At 38.6% G+C, this 21510-nt stretch overlaps 1 protein-coding gene across 1 annotated transcript in view; it reads left to right on the plus strand.

The window, feature by feature from the left end:
* Positions 1-21510, plus strand: part of UBE2R2 (ubiquitin conjugating enzyme E2 R2) — a 117429-nt gene that overhangs the window by 71866 nt on the left and 24053 nt on the right. The window contains exon 2 of the mRNA XM_040481484.1: positions 13158-13244. Coding sequence (XP_040337418.1) covers positions 13158-13244 — 87 coding nt within the window. The remainder of the gene's footprint in view (positions 1-13157; positions 13245-21510) is intronic.

Below are 21510 nucleotides of genomic sequence, written 5' to 3' on the forward strand. Positions count from 1 at the left end.
TTTCTTTCTTTCTTTCTTTCTTTCTTTCTTTCTTTCTTTCTTTCTTTCTTTCAATAAATGTTTATTTTTGAGAGAGAGAGCTCGCGCGTGAGCAGGGGAGGGGCAGAAAGAGAGGGAGACCAAGGATCTGAAGCAGGCTCCGTGCCGACAGCAGAGAGCCCTATGCAGGGCTTGAACTCATGAACCGCGAGATCATGACCTGAGCCAAAGTCGGACACAACTGACAGAGCCACTCAGGCTGCCCCATCCCTTCACTTTCAGTTGTAGGCCTTTAGATCTGAATTGAATTTCTTTTAGGGAGTGTGTTTGTTTGTGTGTGTGCGTGTGTGCTTGCGTGTGTGTTGTGTGTGTGTGTGTGTGTGTGTGTGTGTGTGTGTGTGTGTGTGTTGGGTTTTTGGTTTTTTCCATGGGTCTTATTAATCCAGTCAGCCACCACATGTCTTTTGATGGGAGCATTTAATCTATTTACATCTAAAGCAATTATTGATTAACAGTGTATTTTATGCCATTCTGATTGTTTGTTGGTTGTTTTTGAAGTTCTCTGTTCCTTTCTTCTCTTGCTATCTTTCCTTGTGATGTGGTGACTTTTCTTAGTGCTATGTTTATATTTCTTTCTTTTTTTAAAAAAGTTTTTAATGTTTATTTTTTTGAGGAAGAGAGAAAGCGAGAGAGAGAGTGTAAGAGGGGAAGGAGCAGAGAGAGACAGAGGCACAGAATCCAAAGCAGAGAGAGAGCTGTCAGAGGGGCTTGATGAGGGGCTTGAACTCATGAACCGTGAGAGCATGACCTGAAATCAAGTTGGACACTTAACCAACTGAGTCACCCAGGTGCTCCTCTTTCTTTGTTTTTTAAGTAGGCTGCGTGTCCAATGTGGGGCTTGAACTCATGACCCTGACATGAAGAGTTGCATGCTCTACACCTGAGCCAGCCAGGAGCCCCTGTATTTTTTTCATCTTTTTTTGTGTATCTGTTATAGGTATTTGATTTGTGATTACCATGAGGTCCATATATAACATCCTGTATATAAAGCAGTCTATTTTAAATTTATGGTCACTTCAATTCAAGTACGTTCTAAACACTGCATTCCCCACTCCACCCCCATGTTTTATGTTTTTGATGTCATATTTTACATCTTAATTATTTTGTGTATCTTTTGACAAATTATTATAGGTCTAGATGACTTTACTACTTTTGTCTTTTTTAAAAAATTTTTATTTAATGTTTTTATTTATTTTTGAGACAGAGAGAGACCGAGCATGAGCAGGGGAGGGGCAGAGAGAGAGGGAGACACAGAATCCGAAGCAGGCTCCAGGCTCTGAGCTATCAGTACAGAACCTGATGCGGGGCTCGAACTCACAGACTGTGAGATCATGACCTGAGCTGAAGTTGGACACTTAACCGACTGAGCCACCCAGGTACCCCTGTCTTTTAACCCTCATACTAACCATGTGGGTGGTTGCTGTGCTACCTTTACTATATGTTTACCTTTACCAGTGAGATTTTTTTTCTTTCATAATTATCTTATTTCTATTAATGGTCCTCCCTTATATTTTAGTTTAAAGACATCCCTATAACATTTCTTATAAGGCTAGTTTGGTTTGATGAACTTTAGCTTTTGCTGGTCTTGGAAGCTCCTATCGCTCCTTCAATTCTGATTAACATCCTTGCTGGGTAGAGTATTCTCGGTTAATTTTTCATTTTAGCACTTTGAATATATCCTGACACTCCCTTCTGGCCTGTAAAGTTTATGCTTAGAAATCAGCTCATGGTCTTATGGGGGTTCCCTTGTATATAATTAGTTGTTTTTCTCTTGCTGCTATTAAGATTCTCTCTTTGTCATTAACTGTTGACGCTTTGATTATGTGTTTTGGTTAGGTCTCTTTGGGCTCATCTTTTTTTTTTTTTTTTTTTAATGTTTATTTATCTCAGAGGGGGGTGGTGCAGAGAGAGAAGGAGACAGAGGATCTAAAGCCATCTCTGTGCTGACAGCAGTGAGCCCAGCGTGGGACTTGAACTCACGAACTGTGAGATCATGACCTGAGCTGAAGTCAGACACTCAACAGACTGAGCTACCCAGGCACCCCTCTTTGGTTTCATCTTATTTGATATTCTGTGCATCCTGGACTTGGATGTATTTGCTTTGCCAGGTTAGGGATATTTACAGCCCTTATTCCTTCAAATAGATTTTCTGTCCCTTTCTTACTCTCCTCTTTAGGGACCCCTATAATTCAAATGTTAGTATGCTTGATATTGTCCTAGGAGTCCCTTAAAATATCCTCATATTTATAATTTTTTCTTTTTTCTGTTCCTTTTGGAACCCTGTCTTATCACTGATCTATTCTTCTGTATCATCTAATCAGCTGTTAATTCCCTGTCATGTATTTTTTCATTTCATTTGTTCTTTAGTTCTAATTGGTCTTTTTTTAAATTTTTTCTCTGTGCTGAAGTTCTCACTGTGTTCATCCATTCTTCTCCTGAGTTTGAGGAATATCTTTATAACCATTCTTTACACTCTTTATCTGAAGTGTTTATCTCCATTTCATTTAGTTCTTTTTTCTAGATTTTGTGTTGTTATTTTGTTTAGAACATATTCCTCCCTCTCCTTGTTTTGCCTAACTCTGTTTCTGTGTATTATTTAGATCAGTTATCCTGCCTCTTCTCATCTTTTCTAATATAAATACTTAATGCTAAAGATTTTCCTCTGAGTACTGCTTTAGGTGTCATAAATTTTCATGTCATGTTTCCATATTCAATGGAAATTTGAATTCAAACTTCAATTCAAAATGTTTTCTTTTTTTTTTTTTTAATTCAAAAAATTTTCTAATTAGCCCTTGGCTTCCTCTTTAAACCACAGGTTACTTGTTCTGTTATTTAATTTCCAGTTTATTTATTTATTTATTTTTTATCTTTATCCTTGAGAGACAGAGAGCATGAGTTGGGGAGGTGTAGAGAGAGAAGGAGACACAGAATCCAAAGCAGTCTCCAGGCTCTGAGCTGTGAGCACAGAGCCTGATGTGGGTCTTGAACCCACAGACCATGAGATTATGACTTGAGCTGAAGTCAGATGCTTAATCAACTGAACCACCTAGGTACCCCTCCATTTTACTTTTTGTTAATGATTTCTAGTATAATTTAGTTGTGTTTGGAGGACATGCTTTGTATGATCTTCTTTTAAATTTGTTGATATGTTTTGTGGCCCAGAATATGACATATCTTGGTACATGTTTCATGTGTCCATGAAAAGGATGTTGTTGGTGCTGTATGGTCTTCTATATCCTTGCTAATTTATTGTCTGCTTCTACTTAGAAGGAGGGAGATGATGATGTCTTCAACTATAATTTAGGATTTTTAATTTTTATTTTCAGTGATATAACTTTATAATTATTTTGTATTCTAAAGCTCTTAGGTGCATACACTTTTAGAATTGTTACTTCTTCTTTGTGAATTGACCCCTTTAGTAACCAGATTGCCCTTTTCATCCCTGACAGTATTCTTTATTCTAAAGTGTGCTTTCTCTCATATTTCATAAAGCCATTCCAACTTTATTCTTTTCCCTACCAGTTTTTCCACTAACATCCTTTTTTAATAAATTGTGATGTAATTTACATATCATAAAATTCACCCTTTCAAAGTATACAGTTCAATAGTTTCCTTCTGTTCACAAGATTGTACAACCATCACCACCATCTAGTTCTAATATATTTCATCACCCTCAAAAGAAATCCTATACCCATTAGGAGTCACAATCCATTTTTCCCTACCAATCCTAATGTTCTTTTATTATACCTGGATCCAGTCCAGGATACAATATTGCATACAGCTGTTCCATCTCCATAGTCTCCTCCAATATTTGATGGTCTTTGTTTTTGCTTTTTTGTAACCTTGACAATCTTGAAAAGAACTGGTTAGATATTTTGTAGAATGTCTCTCAGTTTGGGTTTTGTCTAATATTTTTTTTCATGATTAAACTGGGATTGTGAGTTTTGGGGTAAGAATACCACAGAGGTGAATTGTGTTTCTCACCATGTATCAGGGAGGTCATGATTTCCACGTGACTTAGCACCAGTGATGTTAACCTTGATCACTTGGTGTAGGTGGTGTCTGCAAGGTTTCTACACTGTTAAAGTTAGTATTTCTTCCTTTCCATACTCTATTCTTAGGAAGGGAGTCATTAAGTCCAGCTCATGCTCATGGGAAAGGGAATTAAATTTTACTTTCTGAATGGGATTATCTACATAAATTTTCTGGAGTAGTACTGTAAGGAACTTATCCCATCTCCCCTTATATTTTTTCATTCGGTAGTTTATACCAATATGCATTCATTTATAGTAATTTTGTACTTCAGGTAATTACCCAGGACCATGAATTGTTTTAGTTTTGGCCATTAGGAGCTCTTTCAGGTTGGCTCCTATGTTCTTTTGACATATTTTTTCTTTTTTTTTTTTAAAGTTTTTTTTTTTTCAACATTTATTTATTTTTGGGACAGAGAGAGACAGAGCATGAACAGGGGAGGGGCAGAGAGAGAGGGAGACACAGAATCGGAAACAGGCTCCAGGCTCTGAGCCATCAGCCCAGAGCCTGACGCGGGGCTCGAACTCACGGAGTGCGAGATCGTGACCTGGCTGAAGTCGGACGCTTAACCGACTGCGCCACCCAGGCGCCCCCGACATATTTTTTCTTTAGCATGCCTTATTTTCACACAGTATAAGAGGCTCTAGGCTCATCCTGTGTTTTCCTTGCCCCAGATCTAGAATTGAGTATTTCTCCAAAGAACTCTGGTTCCTTTTATTAGGGGATGGTAATTAAAAACCAAGATCCAAGGAACTGGATGTCCTTGTTGCTACTGGGGTGTGGCTACATTAGAGCTGCATTATTTTAAAATAAGTAGCTTTATTGTGATTGTTATTATTTATTTTATTTATTTTTATTTGAGAGAGAGCAGGAGCAGAGAAGGCAGAGGGAGACAGAATCCCAATCTAGTTCCACACTCAGCATGGAGCCTGACATGGTGCTAAATCCCATAGCCCCAGGACAAGACCTGAGCTGAAATCTAGAGTAGGATGCTCAATTGACTGAACCCCCAGGCCCCTCATTGTGATTTTAATGCTCATATACATTTATTCATTCATTCAAATTGTTTTAAAGTAATTTTTTTTTTATTTTTTTTTTAATGTTTATTTTTGAGACAGAGACAGAGCATGAATGGGGGGAGGTTCAGAGAGATAGGGAGATACAGAATCCAAAGCAGGCTCCAGGCTCTGAGCCATCAGCATAGAGCCCAACGCGGGGCTTGAATTCACGGACCATGAGATCATGACCTGAGCCGAAGTCGGACACTTAACCGACTGAGCCACCCAGGCGCCCCTAAAGTAATTTTTTAAAAAATGTTTTGAATGCTTATTTATTTTTGAAAGAGAGAGAGACAGAGCATGAGCAGGGGAGGGGCAGAGAAGGAGACACAGAATCTGAAGGAGGCTCCAGGCTCTAAGCTATCAGCACAGAGCCCAATGCGGGGCTTGAACCACAAGTTGTGAGATCATGACCTGAGCCAAAGTTGGACGCTTAACCGACTGAGCCACCCAGGTGCCCCAAGAATATTAATTAGAGTTGTTTTAAATTCCCAGTCAGATAATTCTTTGCCAGATAACTCTAACCAAATAATCTATGCCATATTTGGTTGTGATAATTGCTCTGTCTCTTTATTTTTTCCTTTTTGTATGCCTTGTGATTTTTTTCTTGATAGTTGGATATGATGTACCCAGCTATAAGGAACTCAGTAAATAGGCCTTAGTAAAATGGTAGTGAGGTAGTGGGTGGAGGAAGTGCATTCTATATTCCTATGATTAGGGCTTAGTCTCAGTGAGCCTTTGCCTCTCTCTGGACTGTGAGTTTAATCACAAGAGTTTTTCATTGTCTTCTTTTTTCTTCTTGTCTAACTGTGTTTGCTCTTTCTCAGGACTCTTTTGGCTATTCTGGGTCCCCTAAATTACAACCTTATATGAATTCTGGTACCAGCTTTTCCATTTCTATAAGGAAGGCAGCTGGAATTTCCATAAAATGATGTTGAATCTGAAGATCGGTTTGGGGAGGGTTGCCATCTTAACAGTATTAAGTCTTGCTGTCCATGAATATGCAATATCTTTCCATTTGTGTATGTCTTTAATTTCTTTCAACAGTGTTTTGTATTTTTCAGAGTATAAATTTTGTACCACTTTCATTAAATTTATTTTTAAGTGTTTTATTTTGATGCTACTATAAGTGATTTTCTTCATTTCATTTTCAGTTAATTAAATGCTACTATATAGAAATATAATTGATGCTGCTATCTTGATCTTTTATCCTGCAACCTTGCTGAACCTGTTTACTTGTTCTGATGACTTTGAGTGGATTCTTTTGAATTTTTTATGTATAAGCTCATGTTATCTGCAGATACATATAACTTTACTTTCTTTCCAATCAATCAGTATACCTTTTATTTAATTTCCTTGCTCAATTGCCTTAGCTATCATCTCCAGTACAATGTTGAAGAGAAGTGGTGAGAGTGGTGAAAGCAGACATCCATGTCTTATTTCTGAAATTAGGGGGAAAGCGTTCAGTATTTCACTGTTAGATATGATGTTAGAGTTTTTTAAATCAATGCCCTTTACCAAATTGAGGAATTTCCCTTTTTGAGTGTTTTAAATTATTATGGGGTATTCAGTTTTTGAGTTCTTAGTGGTTGCCCTGGGGATTACAATCAATACCTTATAACTGTGGTAGTTCATTTAATACCATCTTAATTTCAATAGCATACAAAAATTTTGTTCCTAAACACACACATAGCCAACAGAACATGAAAAATGTTCAACATCACTAATGCAAATCAAAACCACAGTGATATATAACCTCACACCTGTCAGAATGACTAAAATCGATGGGGTGCCTGAGTGGCTCGATTGGTTAAGCATCCAACTCTTGATTTCAGCTCAGGTCATGATCTCACGGTTTGTAAGATCGAGCCCTGGTTCAATCTCTGTCTCTCCCCCTCTTTCTACCCCTCCCCTGTGCTCTTGTAGGCACACTCTTTCTCTCTCAAAATAAATGAACATCTTAAACAAACAACAAAAAAAGAAACAAGTATTGGTAAGGGTGTGGAGAAAAAGGAACCTTTGTTGATAGAAATGCAAACTGGTGCAGCCACTGTAGAAAACACTGTGGAGATTCCTTAAAAAATTAAAAATAGGATGAATCACTATATGATTTAGTAATTCCACTACTGGGTATTTACCCAAAGAATATGAAAACACTAACTCAAAAAGATATATGCACCCCTATGTTTATTGCAGCATCATTTACAGTAGCCAGGTAAGGAAGCAACCCAAATGTCTATCCATAGATGAATGGATAAAGAAGATGTGGAGTGTGTGTGTATACATTTACGCATGTGCACACACACAATGGAATATTACTTAGCTATAAAAAATAATGAAACTTGCCATTTGTAACAACTTGGATAGATCTAGAGGATATATTGCTAAGTGAAATAAGTTAGTCAAAGAAAGACAAATACCATGTGATTTCTCTCATATGTGGAATTTAAGAAAGAAAACAAAAGAGACAAAAAAGTAGACTCTTTAATGTAGAGAATAAATTTGGTGGTTATGGGGGAGGATGGGTGAAATAGGTGAAGGGGATTAAGAGTACAATTATTGTTTTGAGCACTGAGTAATGTACAGAATTGTTGAATCACTATGTTGTACTTCTGAAACTAATACAAACTATATGTTAATTATACTTGAATTAAAAAAATAAAAATAAAAAAAATTTAGCTCTTCACAACTCCGTCCCCTTTACTTTTTTCTTAATATTGCCATACAAATTACAACTTTATATATTATGTGCCCATCAACAAAAATTTTTTTAATATTTTTTAATGTTTTTATTTATTTTTGAGAGAAAGGGGGCGGGCAGATAGAGGGAGATAACAGAATCCGAAGCAGGCTCGAGGCTCCGAGCTGTCAGCATAGAGCCCGGCCCGGGGCTCAAACTCACAGACTGTGAGATCATAACTTGAGTCGTGAAGTCAGATGCCTAACCAACCTAGCCACCCAGGCACCCCCATCAACAAAATTTTTAATTTTAGAGACAGAATGAGCATGCAAGCAGGGTAGAAGGGCAGAGGAAGAGAGAGAGAATCCCAAGCAGGTTCCACACTCAGTGCAGAGCCTGACGTGGGGCTCAATCCCACAACCGTGGGTTCATGACCTGAGTGGAAATCAAGAGTCAGACACTTGGGATGTCTGAGTGGCTTAGTCAGGCAAGTGTCCACCTTCAGCTCAGGTCATGATCTCACAGTCAATGAGTTTGAGCCCCACATTGGGCTCTGTGCTGACAGCTTAGAGCCTGGAGCCTGCTTTGGATTCTGTGTCTCCCTCTCTCTGCCCCTCCCCCGCTCATGCTCTGTCTCTCTCTGTTTCAGAAATAAACATTAAAAAAAAAAAAAAAAAAAGAAAAGGAATCAGACACTCAGCCGACTGAGCCATTCAAGTGCCCCAACAGATTTATAATTATTACATTATGTAATTGTTTTTTAAAAAAATTTCATTAAATGTTTGAGAGACAGAAAGAGAAAGAGACCTAGCAAGGGAGGGGCAAAGAGAGAGGGAAACACAGAATCCGAAGCAGGCTTCAGGCTCCAAGCTGTCAGGGCAGAGCCCAACGTGGGGCTTGAACTCACAAACTGCAAGATTGTGACCTGAGCTGAACTTGAACAGTTAACTGACTGAGCCACCCAGGTGCCCCTGTAAATGTCTTTTAAATTAGATAGAAGGGAAAAAGAGTTATAAACCAAAAGAACATTTATAATTATGAATTCTCAGTTTTCATGTATCTAATAATATTTTTTTAATTAAAAATTTTTTAATGTTTATTTTTTGAGAAACAGAGAGACAGATTGCAAGCAGAGGAGGGGCAGAGAGGTGGGGCGGGGAGACACAATCTGAAGCATGCTCTAGGCTCTGAACTGTGAGCACAGAGCCCAACGCAGAGCTCAAACTCATGAACTGTGAGATCATGACCTGAGCTGAAGTTGGACACTTAACCAATGGAACCAGCCAGGTGCCCCTAATTTTTTTTAATGTTTCTTTATTTTTGAGAGAGAGAGAGAGGGAGTGCGTGCAAGCAGGGGAGGGGCACAGAGAGAAAGAGACACAGAATCCAAAGCAGCCTCCAGGCTGTGAACTGTCAGCACAGAACCTGATCTGGGCCTCTAACCCACGAACCTTGAGATCGTGACCTGAGCCAAAGTTGGACACTTAACCGACTGAGCCACCCAGGCGCTCCACACTTATCTAGTAATATCTTATTCATTTTATTTTATTTATTTTTAATTCTATTTATTTTTCGTTTATTAGAGAGAGAGAGAGAGAGAGGGAGAGAGAGGGAGTCTGAGTGGGGGAGGGGCAGAGAGAGACGGAGCACAGAATCTGAAGCAGGCTCTAGGCTCTGAGCTGTCAGCACAGAGTGGAACTCATGAACTCCAAGATCATGACCTGAACCGAAGTCAGACGCTTAATCGACTGAGCCACCCAGGCACCCCTATCTAGTAATCTTTTAATACACCTTCAGTTTTTGAAGAAGAGTTTTGCTGGTTATGGAAATTTTGGTTGATAAGTTTTGTTCTTTCAGCACATTTAATGTCATTTTACTGCTTTCTGGCTTCCTGGTTTCTGATTAGAAATGATGTCTTATTGAGGATCTCTTTTGCTTGATCAGTTGTGTCTCTTGCTTTGAAGATTGTCTTTGGCTTTCAGTAGTGTTTGATTATGATACCTCTAAATGTGAATCTGAGTTGATTCTATTGGCAGTTTGTTGAACTTGTTTATGAGGCTTAATGTTTTTCATTAAAATTGGATTTGGGGGGCAGTTATTTCATCAAATATTCCTTTTTGCTCCTTTGTTTCCTTTCTTGCTGGGATTCCCAGTATGCATATGTTGGTATGCTTGTTAGTGTCCCACAGGTCTCTGAGGCATAGTTGTTTTTTTTATTTCTTAGATGAAATAACGTAAATTGATGTATCTTCAGTTTCACTGATTGTTTTTTCCTCTTGTTCAAATCTGTTCAGCCCATTTAGCTTTTTGTGGTTATTATAATTGTACTTTGCCACCCCAGAATTCCTATTGGGTTTTTTCCCCCCTCAAAAGCTATTCCCTTTTTTTAATAATTTCTCTTCATTGATATTCTCAGTGTGCTGAGACCTTTTTCCCATACTGTCCTTAGTTCATTAGCCATGGCTTCCTTTAATCCTTTAAACATTTAATGCAGCTGATTTAAGAACTTGCCTGGTAAATTCAGTATCTGGACTTTGAGTTTCTCTTGATCGGTTTTCTACCCTGTGTATGGGCCATACTTTGTGTTGTTTTCTTTCTTGCCATGTTCTATAGTATTGTGTTGAAAACTGGATGTTTGAGTAATACAATGTGGCAACAGAATTTTTTGTTGCCATCATTGTAATTGTTTCCTTGCTTAGTGGCTTTTTTCTGACCCAATTCTGTTTTGTCTATATTCGCGCGCGCGTGTGTGTGTGTGTGTGTGTGTGTGTGTGTGTGTGTGTAAAATGTTTATTTAGTTTTGGGGGGGTGGTGGGTAGACGGAGGATCTGAAGCAGGCTCTGTGCTGACAGCAGAGAGCCCGATGTGGGGCTCAAACTCACGAACTGTGAGATCATGACGTGAGCCAAAGATGGACGCCTAACCGACCTAGCCCCCCAGGCGCCACTGTTTTGTCCATATTTTTATTTTTATTTTTATTTAAAAAAATTTTTTTTAACATTTTTTAAATTTATTTTTGAGACAGAGAGAGACAGAGCATGAACGGGGCAGGGGCAGAGAGAGAGGGAGACACAGAATCGGAAGCAGGCTCCAGGCTCCGAGCCATCAGCCCAGAGCCCGACGCGGGGCTCGAACTCACGGACCGCAAGACCGTGACCTGGCTGAAGTCGGATGCTTCACCGACTGAGCCACCCAGGCGCCCCATTGTCTATATTTTTATATGTGGCCAGTAAAGTCTCCACTTGGTTAGTTTAATGATCAGCTAATGAATGGACAGCAATTTCCTTAGTTTGATTTGATTTGATTTCCTGATACCAAGAAGTCTCCTGGGCATTATAAGAGGAGTTCTGTGTGCATATTGAATGAAGCATGCCTTTAACACTCAGTTATGCAGTTTTGAACTCTGCCTTAGCCTTTGTACAGATCTGTACAGATCCTTCAGTATAGCCAGAGATGCCAGTTTAGGGCCTTCTGATGAATTCTCATGACTTACCTGAACATGTGTAGAGCCTGGGCATACGCAGCCCTACATATGGGCCAGTATTCTAGATTCTTGGGAATTTGTTAGAGTTTTTCAAAGTCCTTATGCACATCTCATATCCTTACTTTTCCTCTTTTTTTTTTTTTTTATGTTTGTTTATTTTTGGGAGATCACAAGTGGGAAAGGGGCAGAGAGAGGGGGACAGAGGATCCGAAGCGGCTTTTCACTGACAGCAGCAAGCCTGGTGAGGGGCTTGAACTCACCAACAGCGAGATCATAACCTGAGCTAAAGTCAGATGGTTAATCGACTGAGCTACTCAGGTGCCCCTAAATGTTTATTTTTGAGAGACAGCGCGAGCACAGGAGGGGCAGAGAGAGAGGAAGACAGAGAATCCGAAGTGGGCTCTGCACTGACAGCAGACAGCCTGATGCGGGGCTCAGACTCAGGAACAGTGAGATCATGACCTGAGCCAAAGTCGGATGCTTCATGGACTGAGCCATCTAGTCGCCCCTGTCCTTGCTTTTCTCATTAAATTTTTTGGTTAGTCTGTTGTTTGACCTAACAAGCAGCTTTAAAGTTCAGCATTTGCCTGTCGTTGTTGTTAGCAAACACACCCATGGAAAGTTATTTTGACACTGCCCAAGCTATAGATCAGGTCAAACGTAGACAGTCTTGCAAGTAAATTTTTCTAGGGAACCATCAAAAATGTCAGGTAGTGACAGTTCTTTGGGATTAAGGCTTGGAAGAAATTTCAGCACATTCTGTGACTGCTTGTCTTCACTTTGAATGTGATATGTTAGTTTTAATTACCATAGCTCCTGGAGAGCAGGTCATGGGACTGGGACAAGTTAAAACACCACAAAGTTCCAATGTTCTTACTGAGGGTCAGCTCTTTTTCTTGAATAGAGGCTCCTTGAATTATTGCAAACCTTTGGTTATTTTCTACATTCTGAAGAATTGAGTCTTAAAATTTTTGCCAATTTTCTTATTGCTTTTATCAAGAGAAGAATTTTTGAGGGTCCTGACTTGCTATGATTACTGGGTTTTGTAGCTTATTTAGTCTTAGCTTGTCCTTTCTATCCCTTGCTCAGGCTCTTTTACTATACTGTTAAATGAGTGTCTTTCTGGGTTTCTTCATATTTGAAATATGGTATATTGCCAACGATAGTCACTGCAGTTATTTATAATAGCAAAAGAGTAAGAAACAATCCAAATGTCCCAAAATACAGAAATCATTTATTTAAAATGATTTATCTAATATCCATATGATGGAATGTTACACAGATACTAACAATCATCTATTTAGAGACTATTTTGTAGGAAAATGTATGATACGGATGGGGAAAAATTATAAAATTCAGTATATTCAAATTTTTGAAAATAAGTTTTGTAAAGAAACAAACATGTATATACCAAAAAAAACTGCTGGAAGGAGCTGTATCAAAATATTAGCATTTATTATTTCTGGGTAGTATTTAAATCAGGTGAGTTATAAATGATTTTTGTTCTGTATTATGTACCATAAGGTTGTATTAGTTATTTTTTGTGTTAAAAATAAATGTAGCAATTAGTATGACATACCTGTACCTATTACTATTTTTCACTCATATTAATGTAATGAAAAATTATTTGACTGTTGAGTTTGGGTGATTTAATATAAGCTCTTATGAATATTTGAAAAAACGCTATAAGAACATTAATAGTAACTCTGACATTGGGGCTAACAAAATGTATATGAGTAGTTGTTAATCCTAAGAGTTTACTCCATAGAAAGTTTAATTTCACTGGGATATAATAGGGTGAATTATTAGGCAGATGAAAAACCTATAGTCTCATTTATTAGCATTTCATTTTTTTCCTTTTCAGGCGCATATTAAATTTCCTATTGACTACCCGTATTCACCACCTACCTTCAGATTCTTGACCAAAATGTGGCACCCCAACATTTATGAGGTAAGAGACATATGTTGTGAATTTCTCTGAAGATTCATTTTTTAGATACAGTCCTGCAAAATAACCTATGCATCTCAGTATGCTGTGGTAGTTATGCTGTAGCCGCAAGGGAGTATTCATGGTTCCCCACTTGTAGTTACTAGTCTCTAGTTTAATTGTTCCAAATTGAAGGTTGTTTCATAATACCGGTATATTCTACACATAGATATGTTTATATATAATATATATAAAGCTTAAAAATTTTTTTAAGCTTATTTATTCTGAAAGAGTATGATTGGGGTAGAGGCAGAGAGACAGGGAGAGAGAATTCCAAGCAGGCTCTATGCTGACACAGCACAGAGCCCAACAAGGGGCCCAAACCCACAAATTGTGAGATCATGACCTGAGCCAAAATCAAGAGTTGGATGCTTAACCACCTGACCCACCCAGGCAACCCTAGATTTTTTTTTTTAAGAGAGAGGGGCATGCAAGCAGGGGAGAGGGGCAGAGGGAAAGAGAGAGGTAATCTCAAGCAGGCTTCATCCTCAGCATGGAGCCCGATGTGAGGCTTGATCCCATGACCCTGGGATCATGACCTGAGCCAAAATCAAGAGTCTGATGCTCAACCAACTGAGCCACCCAGGGACCCCTATTATATTTAAGATTGAGACTTTGAATCATTGTTGCTATTCCTAAGATTATACTGCCTAGGTGTTAAGATTGGCATTTTAAAAATTTAGTGTATAAAGTCATACAAATTACTATCCTCTAGCTTCACAGCAAGGGTTACCTGTTGCTATGATCACAGATTGAGCTTCTCAGGGGAATTTATCCTACTACATTTGGACTGGCCTCCTTTTAGTAATTGCTTCAGAGCAGTTGAGAACCTCTTTTAGAATAAATCCAAGGTGAGGTTCTTCTACGGAACATTTCACATGCCTGAGGGAGTGATTTCTAGTTTTGTTGGTGAAAGACACTTAGCTTTGGGCTAATCTATAACCATGCTGGAATGATGCATTTTGTTTCTCAGGATCATTATGTAAGGACCTCTAAAATATCCTTATAGTCCACTCCTTTACCATTTTGTAATCTTTTTCATTGTATTAAGGCTCTGAGGTGGTCTTACTTTATTGAAGCTGTGGACCATGCATTAAAATTCCTTTTTAAAAGTTGCAGCCTTAGTCATATAGTCCCTTCTTTTGCTCTGGTGGATATTGGGACGCTCCTTTGCTCCAGAAACAGAGCAACATAATGCCTGTAGGCAAGAAATGAAGAACTTGCTCTAGAGCTCTGAACCCTGAATTTGGATCTCCATATAAATCAGCACACTGGAGCAAGCAGCTTTATTGTTTTACACAATTTACTTTTTCTTCGAGGCATTATCTTTGCCTTTCTTTTCTTTAAACAAGACAAACTGGTGCTCAAAAGGTGATGTGTAGTTACATTTCCAGAAATAAGCTCCCAGAATTTGTTTTCTTTAATGTCTTTAGTATTTGAGATAATCACAATATTTATAAACAATAGTGAATACCTTAACACTATTCTGTATAACAGAGTTACCCCTTGTAGGAGATAGACTATAGATACAATTCACTGTTTAAGAAGTTCAAAACGAGTTCAGCGCACGTAGAAATACTTCTGTGTTTCTGTCCATGTAGTATTTATGGATTTTATATAGCATGAGTGAAGTGAGAAGACTCAAGGTTTTGTTTTGCTATTAAGAACTAATTCACCTAAAAGCCATGTATTCACTTGTTTCCATTCTGAAGTTACCTAATCCCAAACTCCTCTCAAAGAGAAACAAAAGGGGCGCCTGGGTGGCTCAGTCGGTTGAGCGTCTGACTTCAGCTCAGGTCATGGTCTTGCAGTTCAGGAGTTCGAGCCCCGCGTCGGACTCTGCTAACAAACCGTCCCCTGCTCATGCTCTGCGTCTGTCTCTCATTCAAAAATAAATAAATGTTAGGGGCGCCTGGGTGGCGCAGTCGGTTAAGCGTCCGACTTCAGCCAGGTCACGATCTCGCGCTCCAGAGTTCGAGCCCCGCGTCGGGCTCTGGGCTGATGGCTCAGAGCCTGGAGCCTGTTTCCGATTCTGTGTCTCCCTCTCTCTCTGCCCCTCCCCCGTTCATGCTGTGTCTCTCTCTGTCCCAAAAGTAAATAAACGTTGAAAAAAAAAATTTTTTTTAAATAAATAAATAAATAAATAAATGTTTAAAAAAAAAAAAGAAACAAAAAACAAGGAAAAGGATTCAAAACTGTGAAGGAATAAAGTGTATGTAAACTTCCCTTTCGACTATTTTTTCACTATTAAAGTAGACTATTTAGTTCTGTCTCAAGACTTAGCATTGGATCATTATTTTTTTAAAAGTTTTTTTCATATTCATAATCAAATTTTCAATGGGAAAATAATTCATTTGTATCTTATAAATATGCAGTTGTTTTCCATGCCACAAATGTTTACTTTTTAATTTTTTTAATGTTTATTTAGTTTTGAGAGACAGAGACAGAGCACAAGTAGGGGAGGAACAGAGAGAGAAGGAAGCACAGAATCTGAAGTAGGCTCCAAACTCTGACCTGTCAGCACAGAGTCCTGACGTGGGGCTCAAACCCATGAACCACGAGATCATGACCTGAGCCAAAGTTGGATGCTTGAGCGACTGAGCCACCCAGGAGCCCCTAATGTTTTCTTTTTAAAGAAGTGATAAAGCATGGTTAGGAATTTAATTTGATATAGTCATGGTGGTCATAAGAGACTTATAGGGCGCCTGGTTGGCTTAGTCAGCAGAGCATGTGACTCTTGATCCTTGGGTTGTGAGTTCAAGCCCTACTTTGAGTGTAGAGATTACGTAAAAAAATAAAATCTTTGGGGTGCCTGGGTAGCTCAATGGGTTGATCGTTTAACTCTGATTTAGGGTCATGGGATTGAGCCCCATGTCAGACTCTGCACTGAGTATGCAGCCTGCTTGAGATTGTCTCTCTCTCTCTCTTTCTCTCTGCTCGTACACTCTGTCTCTAAAATGAAATGAAACAAAATAAAATAAATCTTTAAAAAACAGAGAGAGACTCTTCTCACATAAGTTAATTTATCTTTGCTACACTTTGGAAATGATTATCAGAATTGAACTTTTTGAGGGCCTATGTCCGTATTTGTGATTCTAAAGGTTGGGGCTCATGTTTCTTGGCCAAAGGGATATTCTTGTTGGTTGTTGCTCTCACCTACCTGCGTTGTCACCTGTGGTAGACACGTGGTGGACCTTGAGGTCAAATTGCTGTAGTCATCAAAATGTTTACTGCAGTGTTATGTATAATAGAATTAGAGATGGGGGAGGGGCAGTGAAACAAACCAATCAAAAATACAAAAGTAGAAGGCTATTCAAATGCCAGAAAAAGGGACTTGATGAAAGAGTTTTGGGAAGGTTCCTGGGTAGCCCAGTCAGTTAAGCGTCTGACTCTTGGTTTCAGCTCAGGTCATGATCTCACGGTTCATGGGTTGGAGCCCTGTGTCGGGCGCTGTGCTGACAGCTCAGAGCCTGAAGCCTGCTTTGGATTCTTTGTCTCCCCCTCTCTCTGCCCCTCCCTGCTCACGCTCTCTGTCTCTCTCTCTCAAAAATAATCATTAAAAAAAAAAATAAATAAACTTAAAAGAAGTTTTTGCTACATTAACTTCACAAGCATTAAAAATAAATATTGTAGAGACTATTATTGTTAGAAAATAAGTTATAATGTTATTTTTTAAAATAACTTTTTAAAGTTTATTTTTATTTATTTTTGAGAGATAGAGAGTGAGCGGGGGAGGAGCAGAGAGGGGGACAGATCCCAAGCAGGCTTCGCTCTATCAGCGCAGAGCCCACTGTGGGGCTTGAGCTCAAAATCTGTGAGATCATGACCTGAGATGAAACCAAGAGTCAGACACTTAACTGACTTAGCCACCCAGGTGCCCCTATTATGTGAAGTTTTAAAAATCACAAGAGCTTTTGTTACAGTTTTGCTAAATACATCAATGTACACATTACTACAGCCCCAAAAGAAGTAAACGCTGCAGTATATATGAATGAATTCAATTATTTTAACATTACCTTTATCATTGCCATATTTGTGAAATTTATAAATATCAAGGGGGAGCTTGGAGAACAAAGGAAATTTAATATGAACTTGTCATCAGTGATGGTACTACTATGTATCTACTCCTGTCTACTTTGTAATATGTTGAGTGAACTCAAGAATAGTTTCATGGTTACATGTAACTGCGTTCTCAGAAGTAGACAGCCAACAAACTCCATTTGCCTGGCCATGTATTAAAATGAGGCTTTCATACACCCTGTAATGCACTGTGAACTTTACAGCTATGGCAACTCAGAATCTTTCTGTTCTTTAGAATTTAGTAAATAAAAAATAATTTTTTTTTAAAATAGACTAATTTTTAGAGTAGTTTTAGATTCACTGCAAAATTGAGTGGAAAGCACACACTATTTGATCTTTTTAGTACTAGTGAGTTGTGAAACACAGTATGAAGCTTTACTTAAAAAACATAATAGGGGCACCTGGCTAGCTCAGTCAGAAGAGCATGTGACTCTTGATCTCGAGGTTGTGAGTTTGAGCCCCATGGTGCATGTAGAGGTTACTTAAATTTTTTTTAAAAAGTAAAAATGTAAAGATTTCAGATGTTTTTTTTTTTTTTATGAAGGAGTATACAAGTCATCTTTCCTATATAGTGTGCACAGGTAAATGTCAACCAGTGCAGTCATGAAATGAAAGTTCATGTATGTTGGTGTATTTTAGTCTGCTTGACAGCCAGTAATAAAATATTTTGCTGTTTCACTTATGGTTCTGGTTCTGAAGAGTTATTCTTCATTCTAGAACCCAGATTATTCTCAAATCATTATGCTAATTTGTATAGCTTCCAGCATTATAAAGATGTATCAATTTGGCTACTATTCCACTGTCATTAGGGCATGGTATGTTTAAATATTATTGTTTTAATAATGATTAAAAATAGACCGTACTGTTTTAATATGCTTTTCCTAAGTCATGTTGTCTTAGCTTGGGCTGCTATAACAGTACCATAGAGGGGATGGCTTAAAGAAAAGGAGTATATTTTCTCACAGAATAGGAAGCTAGAAGTCCAAGATCAAGGTGCCAGCATGGTTAGTTTCTGAAGACTCTTCTGCTTTATCTCTCTGTCCTTAGAAGGCTTGAGTAAAGAACAGGCTAGCTGTCTGGTATCTTATATAAGGTTTTTTGCCAAGTCTGCAGAACCATAACTGTTTGGAATAATAAAGTTTAGGCTTTGTAAGTATTGAATGGGCCTAATTACACATAGTTTATGATCTTTGTAATTATTTAGATGGATGGTATGCATTAGGAGTGAAAATGGTTGAGACCTATAATCAGCTTTTTAAAAGTTGAAAGAACTGCATATATCCAAGAGTCCTTTACAGTAAAGCTCTAGTCATCAGTTATATTTTAGCATTAAGAAAAGACCAGATAAAAGCAACAATAATGCTGTGTTAGCGAGGGTTCTCCAGAGAAACAGAACCAATAGGATATATAGAGATATGTATTAGAGGAGGTTTATTTATAGGAGTTGGCTCATATGGTTATAAAGTCTAAGAAATAGCACAGTCTCTGCAAGCTGTAGAACCAAGAAAGCCAGGAGTATAATTCAGATTGAATCCAGAGGCCTGGAAACTAAGGAGCTGCATGTGTATGTCCTAGAATACCAAGGCCCAAGAACCCAGAGTTCCAGTGTTCCAGGTTAAGAGAGAATCGGTCTTTTGCCTGTTTGTTGTGTTCAGGACCTCAACAGATTGGATGATGCCTGCCGCATTAGGATACTTAACTCCAGTTAGGGTGGATATTCCTTACTCAGTCTACTGATAGAAATTCTAGCATCTCCTGGAAACACCCTCACAGACACACCCAGAAGGAATGTTTTACAAGCTGGGATCTGATTTGTAAGTAATCTGTGACAAGCAAGATTTAATATATATTTATGTAGTTATATTCATGGATTTGCAGATCTTATGCATTCTCTATAACTTTAAGGTACAGGAAAAAGGTTTTTCTAGGCAGTGATGTGCCCAAATTTGGCTTCATATCAGAATCCTGTGGAGAAGTTGTTACGAATAAAGAATACTGGAGATTTCAGTTTAATTGGATTTGGAGAGGGCCTAGGCTAGGTAGCCTTCACTTTACGTTTTACAGCTGCCGTTCTAGAGACTTAGAACTTCCCCCATCCTTTTTAAAATAATAATTTATTGGGGCGCTTGGGTGGTGCAGTCGGTTAAGCGTCCGACTTCAGCCAGGTCACGATCTCGCGGTCCGGGAGTTCGAGCCCCGCATCAGGCTCTGGGCTGATGGCTCAGAGCCTGGAGCCTGTTTCCAATTCTGTGTCTCCCTCTATCTCTGCCCCTCCCCCGTTCATGCTCTGTCTCTCTCTGTCCCAAAAACAAATAAATGTTGAAAAAAAAAATTTTTAAAAAATAAAATAAAATAAAATAATAATTTATTGAGGTGAAATTCACATCATAAAATTAACCATTTAGGGGCTCCTGGGTGGCTCAGTTGGTTGAATGTCTGACTTTTGATCTCGGCTTAGGTCATGATCTCATGGTTCATGAGATCAAGCCCTGTGTCGGGCTCTGTGTTGACAGCATGGAGCCTGCTTGGGATTCTCTCTCCCTCTCTTTCTGCCCCTTCCCTGCTCACTCTCACTCTAAAAAATTAACTGTTTATTATTTTTTAAATGTCTATTTATTTTTGAGAGAGAGGGACAGAATGTGAGCAGGTGAAGGACAGAGACAAAGGGAGACACAGAATCCAAGGCACGCTCCAGGCTCTGAGCTGTCAGCACAGAGCCTGACGTGGGGCTCAAACCCATGGACTGTGAGATCATAACCTGAGCCAAAGTTGGTCACTTAACCTGACTGGGCCACCCACGCGCCCCTAAAAAATTAACTGTTTAAAGTGAACGTAGTTCAGTGACATTTAGTACGTGGTCCCAGTGTTGTGCAGCTAACACCTCTATTTATAAAGTATTCCCATCACTCCTGCATAAAACACTTTATGCACAATGCACTTTCTCTCCATTCCATTTCACTCTAGTCCTAGTCTCTGACAATGACCACCCAGCTTTCTGTCTGTATATATTTTGTCTATTCTGGATATCTCTTATAAATGGAATCATGCAATATGTGACCTTTTGTGTCTGGCTTTCATTTAGCCAATTTTCTCCATGTTGTAACATGTAGCAGTACTTCATTTCTCTTTATGTTTGGATGATATTCCATTGTATCTATCCATCTATTGATGGACATTTGATCTTTGTCCACATTTTGGATGTGAGAATAGTGCTGCTGTGCCCGTGTGTATATATGTACTTGTGTAAGTCCTTCTTTCAGTTCTCTTGTTTATATACCTAGAATTATGGTATCAAATAGGTAATTTTGTATTTTACTCTTTGAGGTACTACCAGACGGGTCTCCAGCAGATGAACCATTTCACATTCACACCAGTAATGGATGAGGGTTTCTGTTTCTCCACATCCTTACTAACACTTGTTATTTTTCATTTTTGTTTCAATTATAGCGATCCTAAGGGATGTAAAGTGATATCTTATTGTCATTTTGATTTGCATTTCCCTAATGATGTTGAGCATGCTTTCATGTGTTTATTGGTTATTTATATATCATCTTTGGAGAAATGTTTTTTCACGTCCTTTGCCCATTTTTTAATAGACTAGTTTATCTTTTTGTCTTTGAGTTGTAAGAGTTCTATATAATTAAGGATATTAAACACTTACCGAATACATGACTTGGAGATATTTCCTTCTTATCTGTAGGTTGTCTTGTCATTTTCTTGATAATTTTCTTTGCACAAAGGTTTTTCATTTTGATAAAGTCTGGTTTATTGCTTATGCTTTTGGTGTCATATCTAAGAGTCCATTGCCATATCCAAGATCATGAAGATTTACTCCTATGTTTATTTATTTATTTATTTATTTTTTTAAATTTTTTTCTTAATGTTTACTCATCTCTGAGACAGAGAGAGACAGAGCATGGACAGGGGAGGCACAGAGAGAGAGGGAGACAGAATCCGAAGCAGGCTCCAGGCTCTGAGCTGTCAGCACAGAGCCCAATGCGGGGCTCAAACTCACGAACCGTGAGGTCATGACCTGAGCCAAAGTCGGACGCTTAACCGACTGAGCCCCCCAGGCGCCCCTGTTTTGGTTTTTAAAGAGTTTTATAATTTTAGCTCTTAGATCTTCCATTTTGAGTTAATTTTGTATATG

Source organism: Herpailurus yagouaroundi, unplaced genomic scaffold, assembly GCF_014898765.1.
Source record: "Herpailurus yagouaroundi ecotype Mexico unplaced genomic scaffold, PumYag 160, whole genome shotgun sequence".
NCBI classification, from domain to species: Eukaryota; Metazoa; Chordata; class Mammalia; order Carnivora; family Felidae; genus Herpailurus; species Herpailurus yagouaroundi.